The sequence below is a fragment of the Martes martes genome, assembly GCF_963455335.1.
Source record: "Martes martes genome assembly, chromosome: 2".
In the NCBI taxonomy this organism is placed as follows: domain Eukaryota; kingdom Metazoa; phylum Chordata; class Mammalia; order Carnivora; family Mustelidae; genus Martes; species Martes martes.
Genome location: NC_137889.1, coordinates 178,463,265 through 178,481,105, shown reverse-complemented (window position 1 = coordinate 178,481,105; position 17,841 = coordinate 178,463,265). Strand labels below are relative to the sequence as shown.

General features: G+C 38.6%; 1 protein-coding gene across 1 annotated transcript in view; it reads left to right on the top strand.

Moving 5' to 3' along the window:
• The window catches only part of CORIN (corin, serine peptidase), a 251,745-nt gene that overhangs the window by 209,158 nt on the left and 24,746 nt on the right, over nt 1–17,841 (top strand). Inside the window, exons 17-19 of the mRNA XM_080796927.1 lie at nt 12,848–12,964; nt 15,995–16,044; nt 16,198–16,372. Of these exons, the coding sequence (XP_080653053.1) occupies nt 12,848–12,964; nt 15,995–16,044; nt 16,198–16,372 (342 nt within the window). The remainder of the gene's footprint in view (nt 1–12,847; nt 12,965–15,994; nt 16,045–16,197; nt 16,373–17,841) is intronic.

The following is a 17,841-nucleotide window of genomic DNA, read 5'->3' as shown; positions in this document are numbered from 1 at the left end:
GCTGTGCTGCACATTCACAGATTTTGCCACTGATGCCTCAAACTCTAAGTAACCCTGTACTTTGAGTCAGATTCAAAGTCCCTACAGAAGAGCCTGGCTGGCCATGACTTGTCATTGACCGACGCTCCAGCTGCCAGAGGGAGGGTTGAAGGGCATAGCTATCCCCCTTTAGCTTCTGGAGTGGAGTGCCTGCCTTTGTACCTTCAAACATACTCCACATCAGAAACTTGAAGTTTAAAACACAACCCCAACTAGTTCTAGTTAGTATCTCTTTCCTATGGTTTTTTTTTTTTAAGTATCTGCTGATGGGTCTTGACCTGGAGTAGGCATTGTGTGAAGGAGGCAAAAGTAAATAACATCATCCAAGACCTTATAATGTAGCGGGGAAGATAGATGAGGAAACAACCTAGAACACAACGTTGGGGAAAACTTCCAGACTTTTTGTCATCCAAGTATGTTTCATGTAGGACATAGCACATGACTTACTGCTTAAAAGTACATAAGAAAAATATTCAGCTCTAATATGATCTTGATAGTATAATATACATTTATTAAGTCATTCATTTATTAATTCAGTGCACATTTATAGAGAGAAGCATTGTAGTGTAGTGTCCCAAACTAACATACTTTAAATCAGATGGGGGGAGGGTCCCTTTTGGAGCTAGTTCATCAAAAATGCAGGTCTACACCAAATTACATGTTTTGCAAGGCTTCTATTGAAATGCTTTCCTGATAGGGGCAGTCAAAGGAACACCTGCACTTGGAGTTGTTCAGACCCAAATTGTGCCTTCCATGGCTAACAGCACAAATGCTCAGCTCTCAACTAAGTGCTTGCCCAAATGAGAAGATTGAGGGTACTTTGCTGAATCTGAAAACCTTTTCACCCCCATCTCCAGATATCTTGAGTTCACCCCAGCCTGGAATTATGATAGCTATTTGATTAGACAAGGATATAAATCAACCCCTAAGTTCTCATGACAGTATATTGACTTTGCTACCTACACGTCCAGTATTAAAAACATATGGATGTTAATTTAATCAGCAAAACAAATCAGAATTTAGACTGCCCTCTAATACTTGCCAAATGCTCCGTTGAGACATCTGGTATTTGAGGAAGTTGGTCTAAGGGAATGTGATTCTTTATGTCTTTTGGCTCCATGAGCTTTATCTCTATATAAAACCAGATCATCTGAAAATGGGCTATTCTATTTTGGCAAAAATTCTTTTATGGGGTCAGTTGCAACATGATTTTATTCCTTAATCTTTTAGAGTTGATCAATAGAAGCAACATCTTCCAAAGAATATTTCTTTGTCTTGGGCAAAACCACAAAGATAGCCTCAATTATGTTACCTAAGATTCCCTCATGTAAGGATTTACGTTGGACTTTTTTTTCCTAAAGTATACTCCCAGGAAAAAGCTTCTAACTTCAGATTCCTTTTGTCATGTAGGGACGGTTTACATATTGATGGACTTACGTGAAGCTCAAAGACAGACTAATCCTCTGTACTCGTAAATCTAGCTCAGATTGCTGGTCCTGTGCATGTAAACCATAGAAAAGAAGCTCAAAATCTTATGGTCTTTTTTTTTTTAGTTGCGATGTAATTCACATACCATAACATTCACTCTTTAAAATATACAATTCCAGTGTTATATATTCACAATGTTGTGCAGTCATCACCACTGTATAATTCCTTAACATTTCAATTTGGAAAAGAAACCCCATGCCTCTTTGTAATCCCTCCCCATTTCTCCTCCCTAAACCCCTGACAAACACTAATTTACTTTCTGTTTCTGCAGACTTGCCCATTGTGCACACTTCATAAAAATATAATCATATACCCTTTTTGTCTAGTTTCTTTCACTTAGCATAATGTTTTCAAGGTTCATCCATGTTTTAGTAAATAAATCCATTTATTTATTTATTTGACAGACAGAGAGAGAGAGAGATCACAAGTAGGCAGAGAGGCAAGCAGAGAAAGAGGGGGAAGCAGGCTCCCTGCTGAGCAGAGAGCCTGATGCAGGCTCGATCCCGGGACCCATGAGATCATGGCCATGAGCTGAAGGCAGAGGCTTAACCCGCTGAGCCACACAGGCATCCCCATTTTTTAGTGTGTATCAAAGCTTCATTATTGTTTATGGCTGAATAATATTCCATTGTATAGGTATATCCGCACTGATTATCCATTTATCAATTGATGGATAGTTGAGTTGTTTCCATTTTTTTGGCTCTTATGAAAATGTTGCTAAGAACATCCATGTACAAGTTTTTGTGTGAACTTGTTTTCAGCTTCTCTTGTGTATATACTTAGGACTAGAATTACTAGGTCAAATTTTTAATATTTTGAGGTAATGCCAAACTGTTTTCTAAAAGGGCTGCACCAGCAATGCATGATGGTTCCAATTTCTCCATATCTGTGTCAACACTTGTTATTATTTACTTTTTATTGTAGCCATTATCTGACTAAAAGGGATCATTCTACTTGTTACTGAGAATATGCTATAGGAAGGCAAGGGTAGGAGCAGGAATATTAGTTAGAAGGCCATCAAACTACCCAGGTGAGATATTTTGATAACTCAGATCAGAATGGTAGCAGAGAACATGGTGATAAGTGGTTTGATCCTGAATATATTTTAAAAGTAGATCCAGTAGGACTTCCTGGCAGATTGGATGTTAATTGGGAATTGAGAAGAATCAAGAAAGAGGCATCAAGAATGAATGAAAGGTTTTTGGATTGAGCAAGTGGGAAGATGGTATTGTCATAAACTGAGATGGGGAATACTGTAGATGAAGCAGGTGTGGGGAGAAAGATCAGTTCTGTTTTGGAAATGTTAATTTTGGGATGTCTATTAGACGTCCAAGTAGATATGCTTATAAGGCTCAAGTCTGGATTTTATTAGTGAGGTTTGAGCTGGAGCTATATATTTGAAAGTCACGTGGATACAGATGATACAGATTTATGGGACTGGTGACGTAACCAAGAGTTTATGTCTAAATCAAATTTAGACAGAGAATATAAGAAGACTAAGGGCTGGGGGTGCCTAGGTGGCTCAGTGGGTTAAAACCTCTGCCTTTGGCTCGGGTCCTGATGCCAGGGTCCTGGGATCAAGCCCCACATCAGGTTCTCTGCTCAGCAGGGAGCCTGCTTCCTCCTCTCTCTCTCTCTGCCTACTTGTGATCTCTGTCAGTCAAATAAATAAACAAAATCTTTAAAAAAAATTTAAAAAGAAGACTAAGGGCTGAGCCCTAATGAGTGGGAGAAGAGAAGTAGTAAAGCCAAAGGAGATGAGAGAGGACAACCCACAGGGTAGGAGGATGTGATATCCTGGAAACCAAGGGATGAAAGTGTATCAAGGCAAGACAGTGGTCCTAAATATCAAAAGTTGCTGAGAATTCAAGTAAAATGAGGACTTAACGCTGACTATTGGTTTCAACAATGTGCATGTCATTGACATTAGCAGTTCTAGCAGAGTAAGTGGGGCAAAAGCCCAAGAGATAGTGAAAGAAAAGAAATAAAAGATAGTATAGAACTTTTTGAAGGGATTTTGTTACAAAGAGGAGCAAAGAGATGTGAGCAGTGGTTGGTGGGGGAAGTGGGGTTAGGAGATGTTTGGTAGCCTCATTTCCCTGGAAGCATTCCATTTCCCATGGATAAATTACTAATAGAGACCTGCCATCGTCGGAGTATCGTGTTCAATTACTATTGAATGTTTTTGTTTCTCCAGATTCATTTGTTAATTCCTAATCTCAAATGTGAGGGTATGTGGAGATGGGGCCTTTGGGAAGTGATTAGGTCATGAGTGTAGAGCTCCCATGAATGGGATTGTATTCTTTTATAAAAGAAACCCAGAGAGCTCCCTCACCCCTCCTACCATGTGATAACACAGCAAGAACATGCACATCTATAAACAAAGAAGTGGGCTTTTACCAACACCAAATCTGCCAGGACTTGATCTTGGATTTCTCAACATCCAGAACTGTGGGAAATAAATTTCTGTTGGCTATGAGCTGCCCAACCTATGGTAACTTCTCAGAAGCCTGAACAGATTAAGGCAAAAGTGGATCATTTCTGTCAAAAGTCTTCTTTCATTCCACCTATTTTTTTTAATAAGATGAGTTTGGTTGATTGTCCCCAATTAGTTAACTCACAATAAACTAGTTTATTTTTCCTTAACTTCATATCCCTTTAATATGCTCCTTCTCTTTCAAGACTGGCTTATCCTTCATCCATGTTCCATGGGCACATTCCTTCCTGCTTCTGCCTCTTTGTCCATAAATGTCCATATATTTCCTGTCCAAATCCTTGGGCCTCACTCAAGCCCCAAGACATCTGTGAAGACTTTCTCATCTGCATGATGTTTTTTTCATCTGTGCTTCCTGTGGGACATAAAAATTGGTATTACACAATTTCCCTCTTAATTCTATAATGCCATATATCATTTTTCATTTTTATTTTTTTTATTCTTTATTTCCCAGAAAGATTATACAAAGTAGGATTGGCTGCTCTGAGTCCTTGATATGTATTAACTCAATTTGTCCACATTATAATCCTGTAATAGATGTAGTGTTGTTACTTCTACGTATGAGGAAATTGAGGCTCAGATCAAGAAATTTTGCAAGGTCACAGAAAAATATGGTGCCAGGATGCAAGTCCAAGTAAAGGCAAAGGGCCTCTTGGGTATGATGAGGAGGTCCCCTACGGCACCCAGTTATTCAATAAACATGACCTGATTGATGTGGCCAACCACCTTCTTTCACATAAATCCCTTTTAGTCTTTGTGTGTGTGTGTGTGTATGTGTGTGTGTGTGTGTGTGTGTGTGTGGCAAGTCTTAATACCATGCCACCTTGTGATCTTATCATTGTGGCATTTTTAAATAGACAGTAGTAAGGAGGTATAGCAGTGGGGGAAAAGTCATCATGCAGGCCAACAAGAGAAGTGTTTTTCACTTTCTGAAAAGTCACTTATAGTAATAACTAGGTGCTTGGCATAAGTAGAAGTTAGCTGAAGCAAATCCACAGTGTTATTTTCCTTCACACAGAGGCTTCACAGTTTTTCTAGCAGACGTGTAGTTTGGGCACAGGGAATTAGATCCTACACATTTCCAAGAAGCTGCTGGTTGAGTGATTGCCTGGGTGAGAACAAAATCAGAGTCCAGTATGTGGCTGTACAGGTCCCTGGAACATGCTATTCTGGGGTGAGCAAGAAGAAGAATTTTCCTGAAAAAGTGCTATATCCTAAAGGAAGTAAAAGTGTTTTTTAAGTTCTTCCATGAGACCACTGGGTATGAAGCTTAAATAAACAAAGCAAGGGAAGTCTATCAGTTGTCCTGAAAGCATTTCCCTATGATCACTAATAGCACACTCTGCCAAGAATTTGGATATTTGTTAGCAAACTGAATCTCAAACTGCGTTAGTTGAGTTAATGAATATTTTATGGAATTGAAAGGAAACCTCTCAGTGGTGTAGAGAGATTCACCGTTTCTAACTAGAATGAAACTATGTGGGATCCTGAATTAATCAGATGGATTTTCTACTCTCTCACATTCCATTTTGTGGTTAAAAAAAAAAGTTTATCATTGGAAAATAGATTCGTATCCTGATTTTTAAAATCAAAGATGGTTCTCCAGAATGAAGTATTATCAAAACTCAACATTTAGCCAAAAATATTGGGGCTGATTTGAGCAAGAAAATTCTAGAATGGGAAGAATCAATCTACATAATGTCTCTGAGGGCCTTGGATTCCCCAGGCATCATAATGATTGTAGTACTGCCATTGGACGTGCATATAAGTAGTGAGTCCTGGGAAGTTAAGAACACGATTTGCAACTTGAATGATCCATCAGGAATTGACCAGTAAAGCTTGTGTTATTTCTGTTAGAAGTCCTTATATGGCAGCTTACTTGTTTTGGAACTTACACCAGGAGACTCCTGGTAATGACTAACTTTGGTTCTGACACCTTTTGCATATTGTCTTTCAAACCTCCTGAGATTTGGCTTGCTTTTACCTCCAAGGCAGGACTGCTGGTCACTCATCATATTATCCGTATGACAGACCCACTGGCCTTTTCTTATTACTTATACAGTTTGGGCTCAAAATCCAGTTTCTTTTTTTTTTTCTCTTTTTTTTTAAATTTTTTTTTAATTTATTTATTTGTTAGAGAGAGAGAGCGAGCACAGGCAGACAGAGTTGTAGGCAGAGGCAGACAGAGAAGCAGGCTCCCCGCCGAGCCAGGAGCCCAATGTGGGACTCGATCCCAGGACGCTGGGATCATGACCTGAGCCAAAGGCAGCCGCCTAACCAACTGAGCCACCCAGGCATCCCCAAAATCCAGTTTCTTACTCTGGCCTATAGGACACTGGCCCTGCCTCCTCTTTTTCTTAGCATTCTCTGTCTCTCTGCTGAACTTTAGACACACTGACCTATTACTGATGTTCCAACTGCAAACTCCTTTCCTGCTCAGGGGCTTTGCCCTCGCTCTTCCTTCTGCTTGGAATGTTGATCTGTAGACTTTCACATGATCACCTCCATCTCATCGTTCCTGCTTCAGCTAGTACAATTTTTTCACTTTTAATGAAATATTTATTTTAAATGGTCCTTTATTTTTATTAATTTTATTTTCTAACTTATACTAGAATGATAGTGTGTATTCAGTAGTTATATTTCACAAATTTATATTTTACTTCATGTTATGATTTTATAATTTTAGGTCGATATGGATTAAACACCTAGTGTCATTGATTTTTTTAATTTTATGAAATACCAGTACTGTGATTTAATTTAATTTCATAACTTTCCCCTCTTTGCTTTGAGATAGTTTTTATCACTTATAGATCATTGCCTAGTACAGTTCTTATGCTTTACCTCTGAGACAAATGAATAAAATGATATATTCTCAGTTAGGATTTCAAAAATATTTTTTAAAAACACTAGGTTTACGGGACACCTGGTGGCTCAATTGGCTAAACGTCTGCCTTTGACTCAGGTCATGATCCCAGGGTCCTGGGATCCAGCCCCGCATCAGGCTCCCTGCTCAGCAGGAGCCTGCTTCTCCCTCTCCAGCTCCCCCTGCTTGTGTTCCCTCTCTCGTTATGTCTATTGGTCATAAATAAATAAAATCTTAAAAAAAAATTTTTTTTAAATAAAAAAGTCCTAGCTTTACTGGAAAAATTAACTCAGACTTTATGCTCTCCTTTAAACGTTTCTGCTGGTGGGAGTTTTTCTGTGTAAAGCATAATCTGAGGTGTCTACCAGGCAGATGGTTCTATAGCGGTATTCATTTATGTTTTATTTGAGACCTATTGTGCCTTTTTGTCAAAATTTCCAGGTCATCCTCTACTTGACAGAATAATTTAACTAGGTTTTAATATTAACATGTCTGTAGGAACAAAACGGAGATAATAATGTGACGGGATTCAAGAAAATATTTCTGAATCCAGATAGCTAAAGGTTTAGTGAAAATGTTCCAAATTCTGAACGGGATGCTTAGAATAGCAAATAGTGTATCTTGTCTACTACACTAGGCATTTATATTTCACAATCAGCCGCTAATACTGAGGTTGAAAACTCATTATTTTTCCCGAACAATAACCATCATAGAACAGACTTTGTCCTTCCCCAGCAATGTGCAATGTTTCTAGGTAATTGCTGCCCTGTTCTCTTGCTGCCAGAAGTAAAGAAGCCCTTGGTTTCTGGGCATTTGTGCTGACCTTCATTTTTAAGTCAGCAACTCCCACCTGATGATAACCCAAATATTAAGTGTCCTGTTAACTTAATACCGAGTGTCTTGATCAAGAGTAGGCAAAGGATAGGTCAGCTGTCTAGAGATCTGCTTGCTTACCTAAGCCTTTAAATGTATCCTTCCTTTCAGAATATCAGGATGTTTTAGAATTCTGGATAAGTTCTATCTTCTCATTTCCGGGACAGAGAAAGAATCATACATTTATCGTATGTGTCTTACGGCCACGTAATTCAAGAAGCAAATTTGCAAACCCTTTTGCTTTTCTGTGTTGTGTTGCCTTTAGACCCAGAGCAGGGGGTCCTTGCCCTGGGCGCCATGATTTAGAGCAGTGGTTCTCCACAGGCTTAACTTTGCCCCTTAGGGCGCATTTGGAAATGTTCATAGACCTTTTTAATTATCAGTCCAGGAGCGCTGGGGTGGCTACTAGCATCTAGTGGGTCGAAGTTGGGGGTGATGCTGAACGTCCTACGGCGCAAGACAGCCTTACACAGTAAATGATTATTGGGTGTAAAATGTCAGTAGTGCCAAGGATGAGAAACCCGATTTAGAGGGACCACTCTGGCCTTCCTCCCCAGCCATGCCTCACCCCAGGGGGCAAGGATTCTGTCCGCCAAGGGGTTATGCCCACCAGGTGCCTGGTCCATGATCTAGAGCAATGTTCTCGAAGTGTAGTCCCAGACCAGCAGCAGCAGCAACACGTGGGATCTTGTTAGAAAGATTCCTTTTGAGGACCTCAGACCTAGCGAGTCGGGGAAGCTGGGGATGGGGCCAACAAGCTTTGTTGTACCACACCCTTCCAGTGATTCTGATGACTGCCAAAGTTTGAAAACCACTGTTCCAAGGAGTCCAAAATCCTGTATTTGAACCTAAAAGATACATTTGTCAAGACGGGGAGATTAGAATACATTTTCTTTAACAACTTGTTAACTTGATATATAACGTCTAAATATGTTGACATATGGTATTGGGCCTCCATTTTTACCCTTGCTCACAAATGTTTGGTCCCACAAATATTTGGGATGGGTCTGTATTTCTGTCCCAGTTTTCTCAGGCTGTCAAATGAAGGCATTGGATTAGATTGTTCCTTCATTTCCTTCTCTGTGTATGATTTCATTGCTGCTATAGAAGCATTTAGGTCTGATTTTATTCCTGCACACACTTTTTCCCCCCAGCTTGGCTTGTCTTTTTATTTGTTTATATTTTTTGTTTAAGTTCAACTAGCCAATGTATCATTAGTTTCAGATGTAGAGTTCAAGTGTATAACACCCAGTGCTCATCACATCACACCTGCACACACGTTCTTAGGATGCAGTGACCTTGATGCCCAGTCACTGTTAAAATGTTTATTGCTCTTCTGCTCTCTACCCAACAGGATTTCTTTAATTTGATAAAATATGGAAAAAGATAAGTCAAATGCATACCAATTGTCAAACAAAATTTGAGCCGCTAAGTTCCAGATACCTTTTCATAGCACGATTTACATTATATACATAGTTATAAAATTTAAAACCACATACACATATATTCTTGATGATATGTAACCTGGCATTAGTCTTTCAAAATATTGATCAAAATTAAGTAAAAAAATTTGATCAGAATTTTTTGGTCAAAATTTCACCAAAATTAAATTAAAAAACTAAGTTTTGATTTGATAATTTTATTTATGGGAAATTATTTTTATTTTTAGGAAATTATTTTTGTTTCTAGGAAATTGTGAATGTAGGCAGAGGTGAATAGTTAGGAGTGTTAACTGCTGCTTTTTTGTTATAATAAAAATTAGAAATAACCAAAAAAATAATTAGAAATAACCTACATGTGCATCAATAGTGGATTGGCTAAGTAAGTGTATGTACAGCCATATAATAGTTAACACTTGGGAGCTATAAAAGGAGCAGAGCGTGTGCTGGTAATAAAGGGGGACCATGTGGTGTTCAAAGTGTTAGGAGTGTTACCCTGGCCTCAGACCACAGGTCATCTACTCACTATGTGACTTTGGGCCAGTTACTTACTCTCTTTTTGCCTCAATTTTTTCATCTCCAAAACAGAGACTAATAATGCCTACTTTCCAGCATTGTTGAGAGGATTAAATGAGATGAAATGAGTTCGTCTTCCAGTGCAGTTGACAAATGTCAACTATTATTATGGAAAAACTTCCAGGATAAATCACTAAATAAAAATATATCAATACAACACAGAACAATGAGTATAGACTAAAAAAAAGAGTATGTATATGTGAATTATAGCTAGAGCTGGGCAAGGACACCCTCAATTTACAGTGGTCGTTTCTACACATCTGACATGGGAAGAATATTTTTTCATCGTATAATTTTTGTTCTTTTTTTTCCATATGTAAGTATTACTTTTATAACCTTAAAGATTATTTAAAGAAAAAGTAAGGAAGAAGGAAATCACGCAGATGCTCAGATCCTGTATGATGGCAGAAATAGAACCATATGGATTCACTGATATTTTTTTAATGAGCCATAGAATGGTACGTCTGGTGCTGAAAGATTGATTTCTATGCACGAGAAGCATTCTAGGGCTTAAGAGTTTCATGGAAAACTAATTTTTATAATGACATCCCCCTCTTCTTGATGGTGAATTTCTTACATTCTCCACTTGATATAACTGAGAGATTCAGACTAAATTGCCTTTCTTGTTGGAGGTTAATGAATGAAAGGCAGAAACATCCAAGGCGCAATGGTCTGTGGAGACCTTTCTCAGGGTAACTGAAGGTACCTTGTGGGTTGAAAGACTGAAGTGTCCTGTGCCATGATTTTTCTATTCACCATCGTGCAAATCCTACGCTGAACAGACTTCCTTGTGCGAGTCCCTTTTGCCCTATAAATACCCACCTCAAGAATGACTTATTTAAACAACAAATCTATCTTCCTTTGGCTTTTGGCCAAGTGCCTGGATTTAGGAGTCCCTCAAGCTCTTCGACGGCAGAAAGGAATTCTCAGGATGCAGGTATCAGGAGAAACACCGTCAGTGGTGTTTGTGACCTCTGTCTGACTTTTAATCGCTTTCCTCTCACCTATGTCTCCACACACAAAAATTCTGAGATTGACAGAAAGCCAGACTCTCATTTTGGTCAGGGAAACAGAACTCCTCATTTTGCAGCAGGTTTTGTGAAGTCTTCAGTCATCCACCGTTCATTCAAGTTCCTGAATAAATTTCTATCTCGTGGAACCCTTCTTACAGTGTGGTCAGGGTTCATGCTCTGTGTTTTAAAATCAAATGGTTAGAATGCATTCATGAAGGGCTTTGCTTTGTTTTTTCTTTGGCTACTCTGTCATCAAGTGTTCTCTTTAGAGGGTTTTCCTCTTTTATAAGTAACAGGATCTGGGGAAGGTTTGGTTCCTTTGTTTTCTATTATGAGATTACAGTAGTTTTTAATTAATAATCAGCTGAAATGTTCATTTTTCTTTCAATGCTGTGGAGTCTAACCTTGCTTCCCTTCCTGTGCCTTCCCACCTACCTCGCCCCCCCCCCTTTTTTTTTGAAAAATGGTGTCCCGTTATTGGAAAGAAAAGTCACTAAACCTGCAAACTTGATGCTACTACAACTTCAGGATTTCCAGGTTCATTTGAGCTCTGAGTGCTGCCATTCTTCTCACTTATCTTTTTTTGGGGGCGAGGAGGGCTGTTGTCATAAACAGGTATTTGCACTCATTGACAAGATGGCAAAATCTATATTATAAGCATGTAGTTGAATACAAGAATAACATGTATTTCTCTTAGGAAAGTCTATGTGATGCCTTTAAATTTTTTTAAAAAATTTAAATTCAATTTAGTTAACATACAATGTATTATTAGTTGCAGGGGTAAAATTTAGTGATTCATCAGTTGCTTATAACACCCAGTGCTCATTCCATCAAGTGTCCTCCTTAATGCCCATCACCCAATCACCCCATCCCCCACCCACCAGCCCTCCAGCAACCCTCAGTTTGTTTCCTAGAGTTAAGAGTCTCTTATGGTTTACCTAACTGCTTTCATTTTATTTTATTTTTCCTTCCCTTCCTCTACCTTCATCTTCTCATTCATCCTTGATACATTTCTCCAAACATTTCCACCAGGGAATGAATCCATATATATGTCACTTTTCTCATCAGCATGCACCCCTGCCACCCCCAACTTTCATCGAAGGAGCTTATTACCTTTTACTTGAGAAGAAAGATAGAGGCTATCTGATTTGAACTCTCTACCACCCTCCAACTTCAGCAAAATACAACTTTCCTTCTAGGTTTGGAGGCAACCTTCTTCCTTCTTATCTAAATTAATTCCTCCACCTCTCTTACCCTTGGGCATTAGGTGATGAAAGTCCGAATGGTTTTCTGCAAATATAGATTGCCTAAAAAAACCAATTATTTCATTTAGAATAGGCTATTTTACACAAAACCTGAATACTTTTGAAACTTAAGTTTTTAAATCTTGGATACAGTGTAACCATATTTATTTGAATGATTGAATGAGACATTCACAGGAAAATATTGATAGAAGTTGACTAAGAATATAGGTAAGAGCAAAATAATGTTAACTCCCATCTCTATTTTCCAGAGTTTTTCTTAATTTCTAGTGCATGAAGATTTTGCAGTATGTTGAAAAACTTCATTATAATTTTATACTGTCCAAATAGACACTAAGTGGCCATCAATTTCCTTTACTTATTTTTTTTTTTTAGTTTATTTACTTTATTTTAAGGTATTGCTGCACTGCAAGAAAAGAGGAGGGAAAAAATCCCAGGCAGATAAACCATTGTCCTTTTTGTCATTTCTGCCCAAAGTTGCTCTCATTTTTAAGACACTGGAAATTTCACGTCATATACGTTAGAATTCTTACACCTCACGAAGTTCAAACACATGTCAGTGGAGAGAATGATTACAATTGCTGTAACCATTTGGATCTTTACTGCTTTAGGGTACTTATAGTAGCTTCCTCTCTTGCTGATCACATTCCATGCCAAATTTCCATTATAAATTTCCTTCTTTGAATATTGACTTATAATGCAATGCCTTTTCTGAAAGACGATGAGTACTAAGGAATGAAATTGCCTGGTCAAAGATCACTGTACTTTGAATATGTCATTCTTGTTTGTCCTTATATTAGAGAACCATCTGTGACCGAACTGGTACAGGAGCAGGAGCGAGACCAGCTGTGGCTGACATTACACTCCAGCTGGGAGAGCCTCAATGGGACCACTTTGCATGAACTGCTGGTAAAAGGGTAAGACCCCTTGCACAAGAGCTGTGTAGAGTGGATTATGGAGCAAAAGTCTATCATCAGGGACCTCCTCCTGTTTCTAATTTAAGATAATCCAAATTTATCAAGTCAATAAAGAACTTCCATCAAATAGTGATTTGCCTTTATATTTCAACATTGTTTGGCTTTATCTCTTCTTTCTAGACATAGATCACTTTTTCTCTTGCTAATTATATGTTTCTTTAATAATGATTACAGAAACTATCATGGGGAAGGAAGAGGAACTTGGGTTCTAATTTTGGAGTTTTTTCCACATCCTATTCAAAGTAAATTCTCACTGTTGGTGGGAATGCAAGTTGGTGCAGCCACTTTGGAGAACAGTGTGGAGATTCCTCAAGAAATTAAAAATAGAGCTTCCCTATGACCCTGCAATTGCACTACTGGGTATTTACCCCAAAGATACTGATGTGGTGAAAAGAAGGGCCATCTGTACCCCAATGTTTATAGCAGCAATGGCCACAGTCGCCAAACTGTGGAAAGAACCAAGATGCCCTTCAGCAGACGAATGGATAAAGAAGGCGTGGTCCATATACACGATGGAGTATTATGCCTCCATCAGAAAGGATGAATACCCAACTTTTGTATCAACATGGATGGGACTGGAAGAGAGTATGCTGAGTGAAATAAGTCAAGCAGAGAGAGTCAATTATCATATGGTTTCACTTGTTTGTGGAGCATAACAAATAACATGGAGGACATGGGGAGATGGAGAGGAGAAGGGAGTTGAGGGAAATTGGAAGGGGAGGTGAACCATGAGAGACTATGGACTCTGAAAAACAACCTGAGCGTTTTGAAGGGGCGAGGGGTGAGAGGTTGGGGGAACCAGGTGGTGGGTATTAGGGAGGGCACGGATTGCATGGAGCACTGGGTGTGGTGCAAAAACAATGAATACTGTTACTGAAATACTGTTACTGAATACTGTTGCTGAAAACAACAACAACAAAGTAAATTCTCCTGTCTGCAGTTCCTACAGTTGTTAAATGGAACTAGTTAGCAGGGAACTGAAGGAATGAGAACTGGTCAAACTTGGACAGTCTGAGGGGGAAAACTGACACAAAACGAAGTTATAATCAAGTAGCCTTGCAAGTATACTTCTGAAAATTTTTCCTAAAAATTCATGACACCTTGAACAAGCCTATCCCATTGTCCATGAATGGGGATATGGGGATATGGAGAGGAATTTTGAAATTGAAGGAATTAATATCTATTTAGTGGTTATTACCTTATAGGGTCATAGCTACAGGATATTTAAATAACTTGATCAAAACTCAGAGCCCACAGTGGGCTCTCAGCTCAAACCAAATTAATCTGACTCCAAAGCTTTTAATAAGTGCTAGATAAACCACTTAAGATTTTCAAAGAAGAAATTGAAAGGTAGGCCATTTCTCTTTAAAATGTCCTGAAAATTTCCCCACAGACTAAACTCTGCAGCCAAATTTCTGAAGTACTTCCTTCAAACAATGACCTGAATCTTTCAACAGAGTGATTTGTTTCCGCAAATTGCAAATGCCAGAAAAGACCTTTTAAGCTTAATAGATAACATACATACATATATACATATATTTCATTGTAAATTAGGAGTTGGTAGAACTGGTGCTACTTCTGGCTTTCTAACTAGATTTGTGATCTTATATAACCACAATTTTCTATTAAAAAATTGGTACAGATAGCTATTGCTGTTTTTTCCTATTTCTACAAGTTGTGATTTTGGGATCTAACAAATAACTAATTATTGAGCATCTCTTCTCTGCCAGGTTCAGTGCTAGGTTGTGAGGGGTTGTAGGAGGGAATGAGGGGGACAAGGGCCCTCGTCTCAAGGAGTCTATACTGTGTAGGTGGACAGAGAGACTATAAGCTAGTAAACAAAATGAATTTCAGATATTTGGAAATACCACAACGAAATTAAGGATAACAAGATAGAGAGTAAGGAAGAGACAGGACTTTAGGTTGTGGGAAGGCAAAAAGCAGACATGCTTTTCCCGTATTATATAATTTATTGATACTAATAATTACACATGCCCCCATGCAGATTTAGCAAGAAATTAAATTACAATAAATCCTCAAAAAGGAATGTGGACATGACATATTTAGGGATTTTTTTTTTTCCCTGAGAAATCTAGGATTCTAAGCGCATGGTAGTATTTTTGACAGTCCCAAAGTGTCTTTTGTTTTTTAAATTTATACAGTGAATAAATGCTTTGTGATTGGAAGAGAACTTTGTGATTGAAATTTAATGAACCCTGAAGTGAGTTCCCTTGTGCAGCCACATTGATAGATGTTTAAACATGGCCCCTGTTCTTACCTTTAAAGGTTAACTATGATTTTTAGAAGGGTCTTTCTTTCCTGAAGTTACTTCCTGTTAAGTTTTACTGAGGGGTTCTGATCCCAGCATCTAGAGTACATGAAATAAATTTAACCCCCCTTCTTTCTGTCAGCCAGTCATAGATCCACATTTTAATATCACAAGTCTCATCAAAATTCTTTCCCGGTCTAAAATTTAGTTCCTTTATCTGTTTTCTAACTTTTGAAGTAATATTTTCTGTCAGATTTCTTGTAAATACTTTTGGACATCCACACCCTCTCTGTGAGCATAAAAATCCAAGGATTCTATAAGAAGTAGCCTAATTCCCTCACCTTCTCGCTACTTTGAAGAATCATGGTTTGAGTCAATGTTTTGGGTGGTGCTACCAGCCAAGATGAGGTGGGAGACTTTGCTAACAGTAATTTCTTTTCCCAGCCAGATGAAATTATATTATGATGATATTAAATAAACTAAAAAAATGTACACATCATCCATATACCCTTATTTCCAAGATGATATTTGACTACAGCGCTGTCTCAAGAATTTCTGCACGAAGTACAGATAATCATTACTCAAAGAATATGACCTCTGGGAACTGTTGAACCTATGTCTTGTTTTTCACTGGTAAAGTGTTTGAAGTGAATGATAAATATATAGCTTAACATTATGCCATTTTATGTTTCCAAATCTAGGCAGGCTTGTCATAGCAGAAGTAAGATTTCTCTTCTGTGTACTAAACAAGGTAAGAGAATTAGTGGTGTAGCAATGGAATATGAACTTAATTTAACTGGATTGACTCAGGGAAAAAACAGAAACTCCTACTTAACAGCAAAGATCCAAGTTTGGCGCTGGGTTTGGCGGTGAATCCCACATTGTCTTTCCGGTTCTTTGATAGACTGTGGGCGTCGCCCTGCTGCCCGAATGAACAAGAGGATCCTTGGGGGTCGGACAAGTCGCCCTGGAAGGTGGCCATGGCAGTGTTCCCTGCAGAGTGAACCCAGTGGACATATTTGTGGCTGTGTCCTCATTGCCAGGAAGTGGGTCCTGACGGTTGCCCACTGCTTCGAGGGGTAAGCTGCACTTTGTCCTTTGACTTTGCCTGGATTTGATCATTTTGTCCCTTGGGCATTCTTAGTGACATGTGTCATTTTTGAAGCCACTTCAGTGCAAAAGCCATAGTTGATCTACTTTATCTGCTTAAGTTTTTCTACTCTTAATGTTATCATCCTATGTATGTGCTAATCATTTTTTGGATTATGATTTTTTCCTGAAGAGGAGGGAAGAGGACTTTGAGAAGCAGAGTTAAAGATACCACTGTATGTGTATTAGGGTTTTCCAGAAAATGTGAGACCAGTAAGAGAGAAAGGGTGAATGAGGGGTGCTGGTGAGTCCAAATCTAATGGTGTCGTTCAGCATCCTGGAGACTCGGAGAGTTGCATTTGGGGTCCAAAGGCCATCTGCTGGCAGAATTTCTTCTTGCTCAGGAGTGGTTAGTCTCTCTCTCTTCAGGTCTCCCATATATGGGATGAGGATAACCATATTGTGGAGGTTAATCTTATTTATTCAAAATCCATCAATTTAAATGTTCATCTAGCCCAAAAAACACCTTCACAAAAGCATCTAGAATAATGTTTGACCAAATATTTGGGTGCCGTGGTACAGCCACATTGGCATATAAGGAACCATAGTAAGTCAGGCGGTCAGTGCTGCCTGTTGACTAGGGCCTTAGTACACCATGGCAGTTGGCATCCCCCAGAACCAGCTTCTCCAAAAGGGAGACCTAGCACATGGTGCCTCTCCTTGTCAGAGCCCTCACAAGCCTCACCCAGATCTAAAGCAAAGAAAAAAAAAAATCTCTCAGTGGGAGGAGGATTTGAGGGCAGGTTTTATTTTTTTAAAATTTTATTTTAAATTTATTTACTTATTTTTAATTTTAAATAAATTAAATTTTAAATAAATTTAAATTTATTATTATTATAAAGATTTTATTTATTTATTTGACAGACAGAGATCACAAGTAGGCAGAGAGGCAGGCAGAGAGAGAGAGGAGGAGTGAGGCTTAGTGAGGCTCCTCACTAGGCAGAGAGCCCGATTCAGGGCTCCATCTCAGGACCCTGGGATCATGACTTGAGTGCCCAAGAGGGCAGGTTTTAAAAACTATCATGCTGGGGTGCCTGTGTGGCTCAGTGGGTTAAAGCCTCTGCCTTCAGCTCAGGTCATGATCTCAGGGTCCTGGGATCAAGCCCCACGTCAGGCTTTCTGCTCAGCGGGGAGCCTGCTTCCCCCTCTCTCTCTGCCTTCCTCTCTGCCTACTTGTGATCTCTCTGTCAAATAAATAAATAAAATCTTAAAAAAAAAAATCATTCCACTTTTTTCCCTGTTTTTAAAAAAAAATTTTACTTTATTTCAAAGGAAAATTAAATATTAAATAATTGCAAAAATTCAAAACAAAATAATTCATAATTCTGTCACCTAACTAAATTGATTGTTTTCATTTGATCAGGTTAATTTCTAGGAAAAAATACAATTTCTTTTTTTT